At 40.2% G+C, this 20252-nt stretch overlaps 4 protein-coding genes across 12 annotated transcripts in view; 3 read left to right on the top strand and 1 right to left on the bottom strand.

Annotated features, from left to right (window-relative positions):
• The first annotated feature begins 1058 nt into the window (after positions 1 to 1058).
• Positions 1059 to 3783, top strand: LOC129723003 (head-specific guanylate cyclase). Of its 3 annotated transcripts, none has more exons than XM_055676936.1 (6): positions 1059 to 1151; positions 1283 to 1454; positions 1636 to 1709; positions 1771 to 1853; positions 1907 to 3246; positions 3308 to 3783. In XM_055676936.1, exons 2-6 carry the CDS (start codon positions 1287 to 1289, stop codon positions 3695 to 3697), a joined length of 2055 nt encoding a protein of 684 aa, XP_055532911.1. In that variant the 5' UTR covers positions 1059 to 1151; positions 1283 to 1286; the 3' UTR covers positions 3698 to 3783. The 3 variants fall into 3 exon arrangements, with proteins under 3 accessions (XP_055532911.1, XP_055532902.1, XP_055532895.1); XM_055676927.1 differs by having other exon boundaries at positions 1081 to 1151; positions 1252 to 1454; XM_055676920.1 differs by having other exon boundaries at positions 1086 to 1151; positions 1260 to 1454.
• A 1143-nt stretch (positions 3784 to 4926) lies between these two features.
• On the top strand, positions 4927 to 6159 carry LOC129716618 (uncharacterized). Its single transcript, XM_055666455.1, has one exon. The coding sequence runs from the start codon at positions 4927 to 4929 to the stop codon at positions 6157 to 6159; it is 1233 nt and encodes a 410-aa protein (XP_055522430.1).
• Positions 6160 to 6234: 75 nt separating this feature from the next.
• The window catches only part of LOC129716665 (uncharacterized), a 35037-nt gene continuing 21019 nt past the window's right edge, over positions 6235 to 20252 (bottom strand). Inside the window, exons 1-5 of one of the 3 annotated variants that reach the window (XR_008726658.1) lie at positions 9803 to 10569; positions 7153 to 7431; positions 6919 to 7092; positions 6691 to 6864; positions 6235 to 6633 (exon numbers count right to left, since the gene is read on the bottom strand). Coding sequence is in view for 1 of the 3 variants with exons in the window: in XM_055666503.1 (XP_055522478.1) it covers positions 6415 to 6633; positions 6691 to 6864; positions 6919 to 7092; positions 7153 to 7656 (1071 nt within the window). In the remaining 2 variants the exon portion in view is untranslated. The other 2 variants (XR_008726657.1, XM_055666503.1) reach the window with 2 other exon arrangements.
• The window catches only part of LOC129716676 (lysoplasmalogenase-like protein TMEM86A), a 35199-nt gene continuing 27276 nt past the window's right edge, over positions 12330 to 20252 (top strand). Inside the window, exon 1 of one of the 5 annotated variants that reach the window (XM_055666516.1) lies at positions 12330 to 12788. In XM_055666516.1, coding sequence (XP_055522491.1) covers positions 12747 to 12788 — 42 coding nt within the window. In that variant the 5' untranslated portion in view covers positions 12330 to 12746. Of the gene's footprint in view, positions 12789 to 18912; positions 19352 to 20252 lie in introns of those variants that run through there. The other 4 variants (XR_008726659.1, XR_008726662.1, XR_008726660.1 and 1 more) reach the window with 4 other exon arrangements.

Here is a 20252-nt window from a genome sequence, read left to right as displayed (position 1 = left end):
AAAATGTGTGCAGAAATACTGCTTTGGGTGACAACAGTCCGCGTGACGGAAGGCCAAAAACTTTCGAAGACGCTGAATTTGAGGAATGCTCGATGAAGGTACATGCCAATCGCAGAAACAGCTTGCGTCGGTATTAGAATTTACCTGTCAAGTCATTTCCAAGCGATGACAGGCTGTTTGAACATTCAGCTGGATTTTTTATCAAATAAAACTGCGATAACATGGTACTCAATAGATATGCAAATACAGTGCCGATTAGCAGCAAAAAATTAGAAGTTAATACAAATAACAAAAAACGTGAAACTGAAACTGAGCTCGATATCTATTCAAAAACTGAATGAAAAGAAAAAAATAATAGATTGAAAAGACCTAAAACATGAAAAAGGCACCAGAAACAAAATTAAAAAGGTAACAACAAGACATGAAATGGATTCAATGTTTACAAAAGACATTTGAGAAAAAAAAATATCATTAAGAGCATAGAAGATCCAAGACTTCGTTAAGGCCGAAAACCTGGAATCGAACACGAAATCAACGCATGGAACTTATAGAAAGCATAACATACATACAATAGAAGCACATAGAGTACTAAAGTTATTTCTAACAAAGCCAAAGCTGTCAATATAAACAAATCGAATAAATTAAATAACCAAAAAACAAAGCAAATTAAAAAAATCTAATATTTATTAATTTTTTTTTTTAATGTTCTCAAAACGGTCAAATAGCCTTGAGAGAATAAAAGAATTAAAATGAAAAAAAAATGGAGAAGGTAAAAATAGGTCAGAAATGTCGAAATAAATGAAAAAAATTCAAGGTTTAAATATCATGAGCAAAATCCTCATTTATGACTCGAACTGATGTAGAAATTATTATTAAGATAGGTAATACCATAAAAAGACGAATCAATGAAATTAGGTCGAATTTTGTTTAATTTCAAAAGTAATAAAAATGTGTTTTCATCGTAACTTCTAATTCTATATGAAGATAAATTCCCTTTTTTGATATTTTATTTTACCAAAAGAATGAAGCAAAAAAAACTTCTGTGCTTCTTTTCGGTGGATTAGTTTCCTTACATTACAGCACAATTTCCCCTTCCGGAGTGAAGCTCTTGTGCTCAACTAGTTTCAAACAGTATTTAGTCATCCTTTGGGGTAAGTGTCATGTTCGATTGGTTCTTTCGTCGGTCGACTGTTTAAAAAAATACACTAATTTTCACTGTTTGTTCAAATAAAAAATTCTAAAATAACTCAGTTCAATAGAAACGCACTTTGTTCATCCTTAGCAAAATGGCATGTCCTTTCGCTAGGCCCGCCCCGGCGGAGGCATTTCAGCGGCAGCCTTCCATCGCCGAGGGCCACGGTTGGAATTTGGACGAGGATTTAAGTGAAATTCCGGATGACGCCCTGACGTTAACGCATCTGAATGCGGCCATCCAACTGCTGACGGCACCGACGGTAAGAATAATTTTCTATTCAAACTATAGTAGGCACCGTCGGGCGCCATCTTTAACGCAGCAATCGATTACCGTCGAGGTTCGTTTTTTTGTTCTCTTCCGTTTTTCCGCTCTCTCTCTGCTGATGCTGACGAACGGCCGGGCGGTCGGTGGGTGGTTGGGCGTTTTGGGTGGTGCACTAGAATGAGGATGTTTACGAAGCGTTGATGTCGTTAATTGAAAAGTACAGCAACAGGTGGCCTGGCCTTGCAAAGCTGTAAGTATTTGAAAAGGAAGAGCAGCGTGTTACGTAATTGGTAAACAATTTTTGATTCTAGGAAAACCGACCGGAACTCGCTGTCCATCTATCCGCACTATGATTACTTAGCGGATGTTCAGGACAATTTAAATCAAATTGATGGTATGAAAAATTTATGCTAAATCTATCATTTTTCCGATAAATTCAAATTTTAGAATCATCCGCCAGTCGTATTCTGGTCCTACTTGGAGAGGAATTGATCCACACTTCCTGTGTGGGATTGATCGAACGCGCCTACAAATGTCTCGGGTCCAATCTACAGGAATTTCTTGGCTCACTGGATGGGGTATACGATGTGCTGAAGCTCCAGGAGGAGGACATTTCCGATACCGGATTTGTTTGCGCTGGTGAGGGTGAGTTGATTTTCACTTCAGAACGTCCGGTGCTGGCTTGGTTGCTGCTCGGATGTCTGCAGGCGTTGAGCCGCATGCTGTTCAACCACGATCCACAGATCGAGATGGAACCCCTAGAGGGTGATGTCCCTCGTTATCGTTACTTATTCAAACTGGATGATTTGGAGGAACCAGTTGTTCCACTGGTCGCTGAAAGAAAATCCTCAGGAATACTACGGGAAAGTGTTTCCTCTGATGCTCACGATCTGAAGATGGACAACGACTTCTTCTGTAGAGCGTTTCCGTGGCACTTCATAATGGACGAGAATCTGGATCTGGTGCAAGTTGGGCAAGGATTCAGTCGGCTGTTCAAGAATTACATGGCAACCTCCGGGTTGTCAGCTGGTACTTATTTTCGCTTCAAGCGTCCCCGTGGGCTATCACTAAAGTTTCGAGAAATTGTTCGTCGCACCAATACACCCTTCATGATCTCACTGCGGGCACCTCCAGGTCGACCGGATTTCTTTGCCAAAGGGCTGGAAATTAAGGGACAAATGGTGTTCTGTCCGGAATCCAACTCGCTGTTGTTCATGGGATCGCCATTTTTGGATGGACTGGAAGGTCTAACCTGCAATGGTTTGTTCATTTCTGATATTCCTCTGCACGACGCAACCCGGGAGGTCATTCTGGTGGGTGAGCAGGCCAGAGCTCAGGATGGACTTCGGCGGCGAATGGATAAATTGAAGAGTTCCATCGAGGAAGCAAACGCCGCTGTTACCAAGGAACGTAAGAAGAATGTTAACTTGCTGCAGTTGATGTTCCCAGCGGAGATTGCGGAACGGCTTTGGCTGGGAGCACAGATTGATGCCAAGACCTATCCTGATGTTACGATGCTGTTCAGCGATATTGTAGGATTCACTAGCATTTGTTCAACGGCTACGCCGTTTATGGTTATCAGCATGCTGGAGAGTTTGTATAAGCATTTCGATGAATTGTGTGGATTTTTCGATGTTTACAAGGTGGAAACCATCGGTGACGCCTACTGCGTGGCAAGTGGATTGCATCGTGCGAGCATCTACGATGCACACAAGGTTGCTTGGATGGCTCTGCGTATGATCGAGACGTGCTCGCAGTTCAAGGCTCACGATGGTCAACATATCAGGGTACGTTCATCCAAAAAATTGTGTTAGAAAGTTCGGAGTTATTAGAGAATACATTTTTCAGATGCGCATTGGACTTCACACGGGAACGGTGCTGGCCGGCGTGGTGGGACGTAAAATGCCTCGCTACTGCTTGTTTGGCCACAATGTGACGATCGCGAACAAGTTCGAGTCGGGTAGCGAGGCGTGCAAGGTCAACATCAGTCCCACCACGAAGGACTGGCTGATCAAACATCCGGGCTACGGCTTTCAACTTAACCCAAGAGATCCGTCCTGCATGCCAAAGGAGTTTACCGACTCCAAAGGGTTGACGTGCTATTTCCTCGAGGGTTATCAACACCCCACAGTGGAAAATGCGGATGCGACTCTTCAGGAGCACATTGAGGCCGCTATGAAGCAGACCCTTGGTGATTCTGGTGAAGTGATTGTTGTTGAAGAAAAGTTAGACAATTAAAATTGTTACTCCTTGATAAAACTGGTATAGCAACTATTGTAGCAACTATTGTAGACATTTGAAAAATAAATGGAATTAAAATTAAACTGTTTTTTTTCTGGTTAATTCTAGTCCAATCAAAGTTCAGATCGAATCCAATCGTCGAAGTCGAATTCAGACCCAATTTCAAGTCAATCCAAATTTAATCCATACCCCTGTAATAAATTCAAGCCAAAACTCTTCTGAAATCAGCTACATCTAAGCAAAATCCAATTGAAATCTTCTCTTATCTGAAGTCGTGCCTCTTCGAACAAAAATCCTGAAAAATCTTCGTCCTCATTCGAAACGTTACACTCATGCGCCACCATGTGAGCTTATTGCCTACTAACTTATTTTCGTAAAACGGTGTTTGTCTTTGCTACTGGGTGTGCACGCTTACTTTAATCAACACAAGCGGTATTACTGATGGTTTTTGTCTTTAATAATACATGTGCACCCTTGCTTATAGCGACACTAGCGGCATTATTGCCCACTAAGCAAAATTTCAAAATAATCGTTATTTTGTCTGGTCGATGAAATCGTCATCGAGTGGCACGTCTGTTTGTCTGTGGACGTTCATCTTATATTCAAAAGATGTGTAAAAACTTGCAACCCTCATTAAACCGTAAGTGGTAATGCTCTCGTTATGTGGCGCTCGCGTTACTGACAAACCAAGCACTAATATCGATAAAATATCGATACGGCAATATTAATGCAGTGCAACTGGGGCACAACAAGACAGATGGCGTTAGTGTATTAACGTTTTTGGATTCAAATTTTTACACACGGTTTTCATTTTTTTAGATGTCTGTTCTCTGCGATAATAGTACCGCTTCTTTGCACGACAGCTCTCCGTACTGCACCCTCCAAGGCAACAACAGATTCGAGAACCCGTCACCTAACTTCCGATCAGAGCCTGATAAAGTCATTTTCAATTGACAATCATCAGGTTGTAGTGATGCTTTGACCCGTCGCCTTCAATTGAAAAGCTTTTGTATCATTTTCGGGCACTTCGTGAGTTACATGAAACCAAGTCGAAAGATCTTGCTTTGATTTGGACAACTGAAGGGCTTGAAATTGATACAAATGCTTTCCAATTGAAAGCGGAGATTATCACCATCACTCGTGTGGTGGAAATCGTGTTTAAGCATAATCAGCCATAATTCGTTGCGTTTAACTTAATTGTATGCCGTCTTGAAGTCTATAATCAGATGATAAGTCAGCAAGTTTACTTCTCTGAACGTGAACATTGGGTCAGTTGTAGATCGCCCTTCCCGGAAATGGAACTGGTACTCTCTGTACAGAGTCCCGTCCTGTCCAGAGTCCCGCTCTGTCCAAGGTCCCGTCCTGTCCAGAATCCCGTCCTGTCCAGAGTCCCGTCCTGTCCAGAGTCCCGTCCTGTCCAGAGTCCCGTCCTGTCCAGAGTCCCGTCCTGTCCAGAGTCCCGTCCTGTCCAGAGTCCCGTCCTGTCCAGAGTCCCGTCCTGTCCAGAGTCCCGTCCTGTCCAGAGTCCCGTCCTGTCCAGAGTCCCGTCCTGTCCAGAGTCCCGTCCTGTCCAGAGTCCCGTCCTGTCCAGAGTCCCGTCCTGTCCAGAGTCCCGTCCTGTCCAGAGTCCCGTCCTGTCCAGAGTCCCGTCCTGTCCAGAGTCCCGTCCTGTCCAGAGTCCCGTCCTGTCCAGAGTCCCGTCCTGTCCAGAGTCCCGTCCTGTCCAGAGTCCCGTCCTGTCCAGAGTCCCGTCCTGTCCAGAGTCCCGTCCTGTCCAGAGTCCCGTCCTGTCCAGAGTCCCGTCCTGTCCAGAGTCCCGTCCTGTCCAGAGTCCCGTCCTGTCCAGAGTCCCGTCCTGTCCAGAGTCCCGTCCTGTCCAGAGTCCCGTCCTGTCCAGAGTCCCGTCCTGTCCAGAGTCCCGTCCTGTCCAGAGTCCCGTCCTGTCCAGAGTCCCGTCCTGTCCAGAGTCCCGTCCTGTCCAGAGTCCCGTCCTGTCCAGAGTCCCGTCCTGTCCAGAGTCCCGTCCTGTCCAGAGTCCCGTCCTGTCCAGAGTCCCGTCCTGTCCAGAGTCCCGTCCTGTCCAGAGTCCCGTCCTGTCCAGAGTCCCGTCCTGTCCAGAGTCCCGTCCTGTCCAGAGTCCCGTCCTGTCCAGAGTCCCGTCCTGTCCAGAGTCCCGTCCTGTCCAGAGTCCCGTCCTGTCCAGAGTCCCGTCCTGTCCAGAGTCCCGTCCTGTCCAGAGTCCCGTCCTGTCCAGAGTCCCGTCCTGTCCAGAGTCCCGTCCTGTCCAGAGTCCAGTCCTGTCCAGAGTCCCGTCCTGTCCAGAGTCCAGTCCTGTCCAGAGTCCAGTCCCGTCCTGTCCAGAGTCCCGTCCTGTCCAGAGTCCCGTTCTGTCCAGAGTCCCGTCCTGTCCAGAGTCCCGTCCTGTTCAGAGTCCCGTCCTGTCCAGAATCCCGTCCTGACCAGAGTCCAGTCCAGTCAATATTAAAAAAAAAGCAATAATTTGTTTATGAATTTATTTTATTTTATTTTCAACATAGTTTTGTTCCTCTTGATAAAAACCTTCAAACATAACAATCATTAAATGGCATTGAATGAAATTATTTCATTTAATTTTTAGTTTAGTTTTGTTCCTGTTTATAGAAACCTTTCAACTTAACAATCATTGGATGATAGACCAACGATAGCTACTCTTTATACTTGACCCTACCTCCTGGTTAACTCGCGACTCCGATTAATTTTTTCGAGCGCCGCCGCGAATCCCCCGACGATTGATTTTCGTTAACGGTATCAGATCTGATTATAAAGGACGCAGTCCTTTGCAATGGGACGGCTATTGGCGTGATGCCTGTTCCGGCCCCTTCTGGGCACATTTTACGTTTCTTGTTAGTACCATCTACTTCTTTTTGGATTGTATTGTCTTTCGAACTGTAATGCTGGAACGGCGTAAAAAATTATTTTCTTACAATCATTTTACAGGCTAGTTTTCTTACCTCCTGCTTTTCCGCTCGTCTTTTCTTTCCACGTCTTGTGCGATGCCGCGAATTCCTCGGCGGTTGATTTTCATTTACGGTTTCCGATCTGATTATGAACGACGTGGTTCTTTGCAATGGGACGGCTTCTGGCGTGATTTCTTTTTGAATAGCGTTGTTTTTCGAAGTGAAATGCTGAAACGGTGTTAAAGTAATTTTTGCACTAATTTTACTAGCTAGTTCTCTTACCTCCTGGTTTACCGCTCGTCTTTTCTTTCCTCGTCTTGCGCGACGCCGCGAATTCTCCGGCGGTTGATTTTCATTTACGGTCCCCGATCTGATTATGAACGACGTGGTTCTTTGCAATGGGACGGCTGTTGGCGTGATTTCTTTTCGGATTGTATTGTCTTTCGAAGTGAATTGCTGAAACGGTATAAAAGTAAATTTTTTGCACTAATTTTACTAGCTAGTTAGTTTTCTCACCCGTTGTCCTTGTGAGTCCGCTTTTCTTTTCTTTCCGCGTCTTGTACGACGCCGCGAATGCCCTGGCAGATGATTTTCGTTTGCGGTTCCAGATCTGACTATAAACGGCGCGGTTCTATGCAACGGAGCGGCCAGTAGCGTGATGCCTAGATCAGCCAAATCTTGGCTATTGTATTCATTCTCATCATCGTCGTCTATTTCAACTGTCTTGATGCCGCTGATGCGAGGAGGACTATTGATGATTATGTCTCCCAGCCAGATTTCATAATCATTTGGATCCTTAAAAACACAAGGCTCCGGTATTATCACACTAGCTGGTTTAAAATATGTGGGATAACTTTCCCAACTTGTGTTTTTTAATCCTTCAGACGCCATTATATTATATTTATCAACAACACAAGAATCTAGGGATGTGCGATACTTTATCGATGCCGCGGGTATCGATACTTTTCTTTCGATATATCGAGTATTTGGCATCGATGCTTCAGCACACGGGGATGGCATCGCTGTCAGCTACCATACAATTGACGCGTTACCAACATCACTGGCACTGGCACCCGAAAAATGGTCAGTTTACCCTTATCTTATGTTGATTCGGGCAAACCGGTTAAATGGTGACTGCAATTATTGATAGCATATCAGACAGTTTTGAGCAATTTCTTAAAGTTTTTACATGGTACGTGATATTCTAAGTGATATTTAGTTCATTAATTGTGCCCCAAAACAAAGTGAAGCAAACTGTGACAGCAGAAAAAGTAGTTTTGGGATAAACGGTACAGAAATAGATGTTCGTAACGCTTGAAGGCTACCATACCATTCCCTTGCTTCAGCAAGCAATATTATCGGATATCGATATATTTTCATTTGATGCTCGAAAAATGTCGGAAGAAAATTCGCGTTGGCGGTGTTGCTGATATTTGCATGTGAAAACATGGGAAAGAAGGAAGGAAAAATTATTTTGTTGTCACGCACACTATGAAAATTACATACGAGATTTCCCGCAGGTGCAAAAACCCTTGAAAATCTCTTCTAACGCTCTTAACACCGTCAACTCGAATTCGTGGAATTTGTGCGACGAAGAGCAAACAAAACAGCACGATTTTTGTATCTTTCTCAAAGCGTGGCTTTGAAGCATGCACACGTAGATTCGCCATCGATGAACTGAAAAGTTTACAACACAAATTGGTATTTTGTGAAAATGTTTTTTTTTAATTTTTTATACTTCTTACATGCCCGACGAAGATAGTTTTAGCACGAAAAGATTCAGCGACTTCTTTACTTAGAAATCAGTGCCAACGGTGCTAGGAAAAAAAAATTACTTTCGGAAAACCGGTTTTTCAAGATATGCTCCGAAACTAAAAAATCACAGGAGAGTTGTGTGCAAAGCCACGACCGCAAGGTTGAAGTAGAATAAACGTAAATAAACGTTGACTTATCAGATCAATCGAATTTTACATTAAAAAAAAAAAACATTAACGCTTTAATCATTATGTTTTTTTTTTCATCCTGAAAAGAACAATTTGTTGTTCAATTTAGTATCGGATAAGATGCCGATTCTTGTGCCGTGTCAAATAAATTATAGATGAAGAAAAAAAAAGATGCCGATCTTTGCGTTATCACTGACAGTGCGAACAAAGTATTCGTTGTGATAAAGTAAACAGTGAAATGCTGATATAACACTCAAAACTAGACGGCTCACGTGTTGTCAAAATGAGTCAACTTTTCATTGAATGCATTTACTAATGCCCACTATCGCACAGAGACTGCATTTCACTAAAGTGCCTCACTGCATCAGCCGCTCTCGATGCTGAGATCCGCTGCAACTAGTGCACTATCTATTGCTACGCCACAGCTGTGGCCGCTTTCCGTCATCGCTGGTATCCACTGCACAGCTAGTGCTGCTGTTAAGGGAGGACGACTGCTGTTGTCGCTGTCTAGAACTATTATGAGCGGCTCCGGCTGAAACAGGCTCTTATATAGGCCAAATAGCATGTTTTCAATTGCAAGGTATATGATCCTGTCGACCGTGCTTGGGAAGCAAGCATATAACGACCAATCAGAGGTCGAATTTTTCGTTTTGACAAGGCTTGACTATTTTCAATAGTACAATAGTTTGAATAATAAAATTACAATTATCTTCATTTGAAAAGAATCTTAGAAGATTTTCCAATCTATTGCTGCAAGAACGAAGGAAATCCATCGAATACTAACCGATTTATTAGCATTTGAAATTGGACATATTTTTCACTTTTTTCGGTTTTAGATTTTCATTTCACATCCCTATGTAGCTGAACTTCCTGAGAGAAGTATTCTACTTCAAAAAATTTATGAATATTTGAACAGAATTTTAACAGTCATTGGTTCAAAGTTCATGAAATTACTTTCACAAGTCATCTTTATAGTTTTGGGTGTTATGGGGATATACCCCCGGAATATTCCTTCCAGAACAGATCCTACTGGGGCTTTCAGTGGCCATAGAAACAATGAAATACCAATAATACATCCAATATTCTCAGAACCACGATAATCGCTCTTTCGTTTTTATGTTGATAGTTGCCTTAACGATGAGTGCTTTTTTTCTCTAATATACAGTTTTCTCTAGCGGCGTATACAGTAGTGTGGGTTTTCCCTGACTGTCCGTGATACTTACCACTAGAATCGACAATCGGAAAACCGTCGAAAAAATGAATATTGATAAAATATGAATGATTGTCCCTAGGTTTTTCTTGTTGCAAATTTTTCATTTATATATCGTTAAATCTTTGGAGTGAGTCACAGCTACGATCCTTTCATCGTAAATAATCTCTGGACACTGTTGCACCGGAAGGTTGGTGTTGTTATTCGAACCAACAAGCAGCATATTTTTCAACTGCTGCGTTTGTGTTTTTATGTGAATCATGACCTTCACCAATCGCATGTTGTCTTCTAGTTGATTTTCATCAACTCCCCGAAATTCAAGGAATTTACGTTTGATTGATTCCATTTGAATTTACTGTTTTATCTATCACCGTTGAAAATATATGATCCACTTGAAGATTTGGAAAATTGATTATGCTTATAAACAAACCGATGCAACTCTCTCACAAGCAAAACTGCCTGATTCTCGGTTTCGTTCGTTTTCTCGTTCTGCATTTCACCCGTTCCGATGTTGCGATAATATTGAAATATCGATACTTTTATTGCGATATATTTGTTACTTGATATCAAATCGTTTCAATATATCGCGATACCAAATATCGATACCTTCGCTTCCGATTCCCATCCCTACAAGGATCTCGCCGCACTCGATCTACAATTGGGCGATATTATTTGTTCATAGTATCGATACTTTCAAGTCGACTTTTCCGGAGTTAATCGTGAGTTGGGCCTAACAATTTTTTACTGTGCATCCTTGTATTCAATCAGAGATGCCAGATATTTTTGAAAAATGTCTGCAACTTCTCGAAAAACCAGAAAAATGTGCTCAAGATCTGAAAAAATCTCTCCGTGATTCGAAAAAATTTCGCTCGCGCAGGCAAAAGTCTGTTAATATCTTCACAAATTTTAAGAAAATTTGCGCAAATATAAGGAGACTCTGAAAAAATCTGCAGAAACCGTAATAAAAACTGCAAATCAATAAAAATCTGCACACGGACTCCAAAAATCTGCGTTTTGCAGACAAATCTGCACATTTGGTATCCCTGTATTCAATTGAAAATTATGGAATATTTTATTCTTTTCTTCAATTTGAAGCCATTTCTTCATGTACTATAGTGTGAGACAGAACTGAAAGGCATATAAATTAACAGGTGGAAGTAAAATGTGTTGCTATAAGGCAACGTGAATGTGGCGTTAAGTAAAGGGCGAAACTCCTAAGCAAAACGGAACAGGGCGCATTACAAAAGGCGACATCGTCAAGAAAATCAAAATAAGTCGAATAGTGAAGGACGATTTCGCTGTGTTGAACCAAAATTTAAAATTCGTGAACTGTGAAATTATTTATTTATTTATTTATTTTTTGGGAATATTGTTCTTGCTGAAAATTTCATTATTGGAGTGTCAGTTTAGAAATTAAAAGATTATAACAATTTTCCATGCTTTCCATCACAATGGTACACAGTTGGATCAAATCCTGCGAGAGGAGCATGCGCCTAAACTATAGGTCATGAAATTTCCTTCCTGTTCGCATGTATCGGAATGTTTACAACTTTTAATTCAAGTCAACACAATTAGGCTTGTCATATGAAGAAATCCTCTCCGCTCCGCTCAAGTGCTGTGAGCAGAGATGCCAGATATACAGACAAATCTGTATTATACAGACTTTCTGTGTTGCGATACAGACACGCATAAGCCTACAGATTTTATACAGACATTTAGTATAATACAGATATTACACAGATATCTGATATTCTACATAATGGTTTTACCAGTATACACAAAAAAAAACGAACACAAAAACCAAAAGTCACTATAGCCGTTGCTGGAAAAAGTGAACTAGGAACTGAACACTTTGCTGAACATATTAATCTTGCGTTTTTGAGAGTGAAATCATGACAACGGGAATCGAGTCAGGCTTTCGGGGTTTTTATCGACCCCGTGGGCACTAATCTGCCTGTTTCGCCCCCAGTAACAAACAGCTGATTGTCTCGATCGATTGCCATGCAGGTTATATTGGTGAAAAGACCGTTTGTTCTATTCGGAGCAATATCCAACGTTGAAGAATTGCTTAAAATGTCCCAAACCTTGAAGGTACTATTTTTATAACCACGAGACTTCTGCCATCATGTATCAGTTTAGCTACATTACGACGAACGACGATTTTTATCACGGGAAAGACTCTTACTTCTATGTGTTACTTAGATTTGAAAGATAAATTAGTTATCGATTAATCTACCAACTATGATAGACTCGAAAAAGAACAATCAAAACAAGCAATAAAACAAAACAATCTGACAGGTCGACAAATAATTAGGTATCAATGTATCGGTAACTTTTTTTCGCAGCGGTCTACAGACTTATACAGACATTTTTATGGATTATACAGACTTTTAAAAAAAAAGTCTGGCATCTCTGGCTGTGAGCCATCAAATGAAAACATTTACTACACTAACAAAAATACCACAGATCTGAAATTGAAAAGATAAGTATTCTTCAACTCACAATCAACCCCCATCTCACGTTTAGTTTGAGGAAACAAACTCACCCTCATCAAAACCAAATTCACAAGGAGAGAGTGAGAGCGTGAGACGACGCGAGAGTACGACGAACCAGTCGCAGCGCAGTATTGAGTGTTGTTTTTGTTTTCAGTTTTCACCTACGCTCGCGATCGAAAAGTGTGTGTTGTTTGTGGAAAAGCTAAATTTTCCGCAGCAAAACTAATCTCAGTAGGCTTACAACATTGCGACGGTGGCCTGGCGGTGATTTATAGTCATTATCCTTCCCCAAAATGGTGCAGCTCTGGAATCGAATTCTTGCAACTGAATGGAACATTTCCTGTTAGTTTGCAGTGAAGGCGGCAAGATATCTGTGCTATCCAACAGGAAATCTGATAGACGAACGGGAAGTGATAGAACTAATTAGGGAAGAAAGTGTCACCAAGTTTCGAAATAAATTGCATGGCCTTCTTGGCTACTGGCACAGCAGAATGGAGACAAATGGTAAGTACAAAGAAGACTAGGTTAAGGGGCAGGATAGTTATTAGTGTGGACGATCTAATCAATACCTGTACTGTAGTCATGTGTTCTTAAGAGATTATCATAGAATGGGCTGGGCGCGGTGTCAAGCCTTGGTGTGGACTGGGAAGTATGATTTGATACAGAAACTAGGGTATGAATTAGACGGCCTAATTGAATTTCAGGAGGACATTTTTCCTAGTAAATGTGTCTCAATTGTTCCTTGCAAAGGAAATAATTTTTCGGTGTACACATTATTTTAGCTAAGTTTACACAAACAGATTGCGAGAGCTAAGCTTACGTAGCTTAAAGTTTTTCTACAGGTACCTATATGAATTTATTATTCACTGAAAGAATTATTGGATCCTTGCTTATTTAAGTCAATCATTTATTAAAAATATATAGATCCTTTAATATAAAACGTTGGATCCGAAAACTTGGACCAATTTGAATCATGTGATATTAAAAAATCTTGAGATCAAAATCCTGAGAAATTAAATTCTTGATAAACCAGAAATTCTCAAATCAACTAAGGTTGAAGTTTAAGCTTGAATAAAAATTCATGCAGAAAAATTATTTGTTTACTCATTAAAAGCTGTATTTGTATACCTCAGCGAAATTCGCACGATGGTCATAGAGGATTCATGAACATCACGATAGTTTTTTTACGAAATATTGCAGTGAAAGTTTGATATTCGTTATCACGCGCATTTGTTAAACAGTACAGGAATTATTCGCCAACTTCGCAACATCCGTTTAAATTAAAAAGTAATAAGTTCAAAAGCTACCTCAGCCTCATCACTATGCCAGCGGAATGCCATTATTTGTGGTCCTATAACAGAGCTTAATTTGGAAAATACATTGAACAACGATAAAGCATTGTACTGGAATCACCATCTGAACCCCACACGAATTCGTCAGAACCGAGAACCCGAGGCCTTCCGTGATATCGTGGCTCAGTGACACATATGGCTACTTGAACACCAACGAACAATAACATAGAACCACTGATCTAAAAGTGCTTCCTAAGGCCAGAAAAACCAAAATAGAAAATAATCCCAAATTATGCTCAGAATCGCCGAAAAGTGCTTCCTAAGGCCAGAAATAGAAAATGGTCCCAAATTAAGCTCAGAATTGCCTAAAAGTGCTTCCTAAGCAGGCCCGGATTTGAGGGGGGCAAAGGGGGCAGATGCCCCGGGCCTCCCGATTCAAGGGGCCCCCTAGTCCTGAGGCGACCTTTTTTTTTTTGCTCGTCACCTTCCAGCACAGGTATCGTTAAATGTTTTAAGGAAAGAGGGTCTCACAAACAAATTTGCCCCGGACCCCCTGCCGTCTAAATCCGGCTTTGTTCCTAAGGCAAAAAAAAGGTCAGAATAGAGAATGATCCCAAATTAACCTCAGAATTGCCGAAAAGTGCTTTCTAAGGCCAGAAAAAATACTACAAGGTATACAGCCCTAGGGGTTGTATGAAATGGTGACGTAGGACTAAATATTTAATATATGCTAAACTAAATATTATTATATGCTGCGCTTAACTGTTCATAGGTAACACTACCGTTTATTTTTGATAGTCGTTATTTTAAAACTAACGATGCATGAATAAATGAAAATTTTACACTAGTAGTAGTTGCGAAAATTCTCATAACTCTTATCTTCAAGCATCTATAGTTCTGAAAAGAACCGATTCCATAATATTCAGTTAAAAATTCGTGCTACAGAACGCTGATAATCGCACCATGAATATTTTGAGTTGACTCGTATGCAGCTCTCGTTTCTCAATGTCGCGTACCTTTAACAGCTGCACTGCTCTCGCTTATGTGTAACAAACTAAACTGAAGCTGAATTTTCCACACACAATCTTTTGTATCGAGTTCAGCGTCGATTTTTACCATTAAGGCGTGGCCACGTAGCTTATAGAAAGAAAGAGAAACAAACCAATACATATTCAATACTACTAAGTGATTTTCATAAGCATCAAAAGAAAGTTTTTGCTTTCCCGCTGCGAAAATCACTCTGGTTCTTAGATTAACTAATTTTCGTTTCTTATGTTTGACTGATAACGGTGTTCGAGTGAACACAAACAAACAATTAAACCGGAAAATCACTCAATTTAGCAGTGAAAATTCTTGAAATGAGGGTTATGTCTTGTTGTGATAAACTATTCATAGGCAACACTACCGTTTATCTTTGGTGCGCCCTGGTCGTTATTGTAAAAATAATTATTGAGAAATAGATGGACATTTCACACTAGGAGTAGTTGTGAAAATCCTCGTAACTCTTATCTTCAAGCATTTATAATTCTAAAAAAAACCGATTCGATAACCTTCAGCTCGAAATGTATGCTACAGAATGCTGATAATCACACCACCACCGGTAGCAACGATAAAATATAAAATTTGCCCTCCGCTGTGCCCTCCAGCAGCTGTGCCAGCAAAATATCCTGCAGCGTACAATGGTTATTATTGCTGCCGTGTGCAGAATACAGGTAACATGCTCCGCGGTGCCTGGAAGTTGACTCGTATGCAGCTCTCGTTTCTCAATGTCGCAAAGCTTTAACGGCTGCACCGCACTCGCTATTGTGGAACAAACTAAACTGAAGCTGAATTTTCCACACGCAGTCTTTTGTATCGAGTTCAGCGTAGTTTTTTACCATTAAGGCGTGGCCACGCAGCTTAGACAAAGACAAACAAACCAAAACACTTTGTTGAGTCAAAATATGTAGGCAGTGGAATTTATTTCGTCCATGTTATTGTTATCTGTGCTTGGGAAGCAAGAACAAGAGAACAAGAGAAATGTATGGGAAAGCTTGACCTTGGAACTTTTCACCTTTTTCCACCATTAAGCAGTAAAGCAACAATGTTGAACATAATATCAAAAAATTGTTACACATTTTATCTATCCACCGAAATATAAATGACAAAGATGCATTAAGTCGTTCGTTTGCTATAACCGTTTGAAATCTGACGCAACATTTGCCAGTTTCATTTTCATTTTCACAAAGTGTAATCTAGTATAGAAAACAAAGACGTAGTCCTACGTCAAAAAAAAACAAAATAGAAAATAATCCCAAATTAAGCTTAGAGTCGCCTAAAAGTGCTTCCTCAGGCCAAAAAAGGTCAGAATAGAAAATGATCCCAAATTAAGCTCAGAATCGGCCAGAAAAAGCCAAAATGAAAAATGATCCCAAATTAAGCTCAGAATTGCCGAAAAGTGCTTCCTAAGGCCAGAAAAGGCCAAAATAGAAAATGATCCCAAAGTATGCTCAGAATCGCCGAAACGTGCTTCCTAAGGCCAGAAAAGGCCAAAAATAGAAAATGATCCCAAATTATGCTCAGAATCGCCAAAAAGAGCTTCTGAAGGCCAGAAAAAGTCAGAATAGAAAATGATCCCAAATTAAGTTCAGAATGGTCGAAAAGCCCTTCTGAAGGCCAGAAAAAGCCGAAATAGAAAATGATCCCAAATTAAGCTCAGAATCACCGAAAAGTGCTTCCTAAGGCCAGAAAAAGCCAATATAGAAAATGATCCCAAATTAAGCTCAGAATCGCCGAAAAGTGCTTCCTAATGCCCGAAAAAGCCGAAAAAGAAAATGATCCCTAATTGAGCTCAGAATAGCCGAAAACCCCTTCCAAAAGCCAAAATAAAAAATGATCCCAAATTAAGCTCAGAATCGCCGAAAAGTGCTTCCTAAGGCCAGAAAAATTCAAATTAGAAAATGATCCCAAATTAAGCTCAGAATAGTCGAAAAGCCCTTCTGAAGGCCAGAAAAAGCCAAACTAGAAAATGATCCCAAATTAGGCTCAGAATTGTCGAAAAGTCCTTCTGAAAGCCAGAAAAAGCCAATATAGAAAATGATCCCAAATTAAGCTCAGAATGGTCGAAAAGCCTTTCTGAAGACCAGAAAAAGCCAAAATAGAAAATGATCTCAAATTAAGCTCAGAATCGCCGAAAAGTGCTTCTGAAAGCCAGAAAAAGCCAATATAGAAAAAGATCCCAAATTAAGCTCGGAATGGTCGAAAAGCCCTTCTGAAGACCAGAAAAAGCCAAAATAGAAAATGATCTCAAATTAAGCTCAGAATCGCCGAAACGTGCTTCTGAAAGCCAGAAAAAGCCAATATAGAAAATGATCCCAAATTAAGCTCAGAATGGTCGAAAAGCCCTTCTGAAGACCAGAAAAAGCCAAAATATAAAATGATCCCAAATTGATCTCAGAATGGTCGAAAAGTCCTTCTGAAAGCCAGAAAAAGCCAATATAGAAAATGATCCCAAATTAAGCTCAGAATGGTCGAAAAGCCCTTCTGAAGGCCAGAAAAAGCCAATATAGAATATGATCCCAAATTGATCTCAGAATGGCCGAAAAGTCCTTCTGAAAGCCAGAAAAAGCCAATATAGAAAATGATCCCAAATTAAGCTCAGAATGGTCGAAAAGCCCTTCTGAAGACCAGAAAAAGCCAAAATATAAAATGATCCCAAATTGATCTCAGAATGGTCGAAAAGTCCTTCTGAAAGCCAGAAAAAGCCAATATAGAAAATGATTCCAAATTAAGCTCAGAATGGTCGAAAAGCCCTTTCGAAGGCCAGAAAAAGCCAAACTAGAAAATGATCCCAAATTAAGCTCAGAATGGTAGAAAAGTCCTTCTGAAAGCCAGAAAAAGCCAAAATAGAAAATGATCCCAAATTAAGCTCAGAATGGTCGAAAAGCCTTTCTGAAGACCAGAAAAAGCCAAAACAGAAAATGATCTCAAATTAAGCTCAGAATGGCCGAAGAGCTCTTCTGAAGGCCAGAAAAGGCCAAAATAGAAAATGATCCTAAATTAAGCTCAGAATGGTCGAAAAGCCCTTTTGAAGACCAGAAAAGGCCAAAATAGAAAATGATCCCAAGTTAAGCTCAGAATGGTCGAAAATCCCTTCTGAAGGCCAGAAAAAGCCAAAATAGAAAATGATCCCAAATTAAGCTCAGAATGGTCGAAAATCCCTTCTGAAGGCCAGAAAAAGCCATAATAGAAAATGATCCTAAACTAAGCTCAGGATGGCCGAAGAGCTTTTCTGAAGGCCAGAAAAGGCCAAAATGAAAAATGATCCCGAATTAGGCTCAGAATGACCGAGAAACCCTTTGTATTTTGCCATATGCTCTCGATAACAAAATAGAGTCTAAATGAGTTATAAAATGAAAAAAAAAAATGAAAATCATAAGAAGTTATTCTGAAACAAGTCCAACAAATTTTTCGTCTATCAAAAACCTACTGTTTCTAGCAATGGATGTCATTTTACTGATCTATATTAGTAACAAAGTTTAATATGGATTTGATTTTAGTAGAATCCTTTTTGTTATAATTTCTGTGATTTTAACATCTAAAGGGATCAAATTATAAATACAACCTGAAAGGTTTATCTCGTAACGTACTAACAGCTCTTGTTACATTTTTGTTTTGTCTGTCTGATCGGGTTGTATCTTGTATTCTTTACACTCAATTTTCAAATATCGATTCGCTTCTGATATGCTTTGAGGTCTTTCGAAAATGACGAATGGATTCGAAATCAGCGAGACGATAGTCTAGCCTCACTAGTTGTAAGCATTTAAAATGTTTTATATATTACCACATTTCGGAGCAACCATGAAAAATTCCTGATACTAAAATCCCATACAACCAACAGCTGTATGATTGATGATAAAAGTTTTGATAATAATAGTCTCAAGTAACTGCAAATAAAAGTGACATAGATCACATTCGATGAGATCAAGCTAACAACAACGTTGCAAAATTACAATGCAGAGAAAAGTGCTTAGCGCTGAGCGGTCGTTTATACAGACCGAAAACATGCGCCAGCACCCTACTCACTACGATTCGCACAGCGCAAATAATCAAGTGAGTAAGTGTAATTCTATTGTACGTACATTAGAATCATTCAATTTTTTGAAGGTACAACTGTTGAATACTTTTCAAGACTAGTTTATTTAAAATAGGATAAAATGTAACTTCTCTCAACTTGATTCTATTTTAGTGTATCACAATACAATGAACCACCCTAACGTACATACATATTCAGTCACGTTGTGTCTCTCGACCCGCTGCCGGTCACTTCTGCTTTGCAAGATCGACAGCGGCAACGTTCAGTTTGCAGTTCACCGTAAATGAATACGGAGTGCAGCAGTAATCATCATCATCATCATCATCATCATCATCACTGTTATCAATATCGAAGTCTAGATCGCAAAACGACGACGGTCAGGAACAGTAGCTCCCGCCCCGTGTGTGTTATTGGTTAACAACATCAAATCTCGATCAAACAGCGTAATAAAGTGACATCGGTGTTTTTTTTTGGTTAGTTGTGTGAAGTTTAAATCAGAAACCGGAATTAGAATACATTCGTGTGTCGGTGTGTGAACCGTAAAAAAACAAGACTCGCTGGTTTAGAGCGCCAGTGACGGTGGATTAACAGGCAAAATTGGGCTCTTTGACGCAATTGTAATCTAAACTCTTGTGGTGTGAGGAAAAAAGGCGAATGCTGCTAAGCTGATTATTATGGAGCGCGTTCAAATTGGAACAATCGTAAGTTCGTTCATTAATTTTTGAAGATAATTCGTCCAGCGAAGGTTGATTAGCGGTTGATAACGTCTTTATCTCTCGCATGCGGAGCGATTCTGTGATTGGTATTATCGTAAAATGCACACCGTAACCTATTCAAAGGTCAATCCATGAATATTGATAAGACAATTTTATCACTAACCGTATAAACCTGTCCTCTGGGACAGATTTAGGATTGTAACTTAATAAATTATAAGACCTACCGAATTCGAATGAACGAATGATTGTGATTTTTAATAATTTTCTGCGTTCATCACCGGCTGATTGTGTAGAACATCTTAATTTATTGAAGTTACCAAAATGTTCTTTAACTATTTTTCAATGATTATTGTAATACAGAAAATTCAATATCATATTCCTATTCTTGCGAAATTCAATCCAATCTAATTTATGTATGTTTAACCTTTGTTCAATTCTGCTAGTTTTCTGTTAATTCTGCTTAATCGGTCTAAACGGGGTAAAAATTGAAAGGGTTGAGGTCGCAATCGGTAGTGGCAGCACGATTTAGCCTAATCAGTTTTGTTTGGAAACCGACTTCGAGCATAATTTGTCACAATCCAGTGCGCTTAACTGAATCGTACGCTTCAATGAAGCCTATCATAAACAGACGATGAGTCTGCAGATATACTGAACCGGAGTTCGAGCGTACGACAACAGGTTAGCTAAATAAACTCACTATAACTTAATTGATTCGATTGTCATGAGCCTTCATTACTCAGAGAAATATTTCAATTTGGGATTTGTAGAATCAGACAATTTGAGGTGTCAGGATAGTCTTTTTTCCGGTTTCACGTGGTGTTGAGTTCCGGATTATGGATCGACAGTGTTACTTTTTTCATATCCAGTTTGATTTGCTATCTAGAGT

Source organism: Wyeomyia smithii, chromosome 1, assembly GCF_029784165.1.
Source record: "Wyeomyia smithii strain HCP4-BCI-WySm-NY-G18 chromosome 1, ASM2978416v1, whole genome shotgun sequence".
NCBI classification, from domain to species: Eukaryota; Metazoa; Arthropoda; class Insecta; order Diptera; family Culicidae; genus Wyeomyia; species Wyeomyia smithii.
This window is presented reverse-complemented; position numbering and strand designations above follow the sequence as displayed.

What these genes read in the sequence shown, in the direction of transcription:
- LOC129723003 (XM_055676936.1), top strand. Translation starts at nt 1,287, where the DNA reads ATGGCATGTCCTTTCGCTAGGCCCGCCCCGGCGGAGGCATTTCAGCGG. An exon ending in AACTGCTGACGGCACCGACG is followed by an intron (nt 1,455 to 1,635) that starts GTAAGAATAATT and finishes GTGGTGCACTAG; the next exon opens with AATGAGGATGTTTACGAAGC. An exon ending in ACGATGGTCAACATATCAGG is followed by an intron (nt 3,247 to 3,307) that starts GTACGTTCATCC and finishes TACATTTTTCAG; the next exon opens with ATGCGCATTGGACTTCACAC.
- LOC129716618 (XM_055666455.1), top strand. Translation starts at nt 4,927, where the DNA reads ATGATAAGTCAGCAAGTTTACTTCTCTGAACGTGAACATTGGGTCAGT.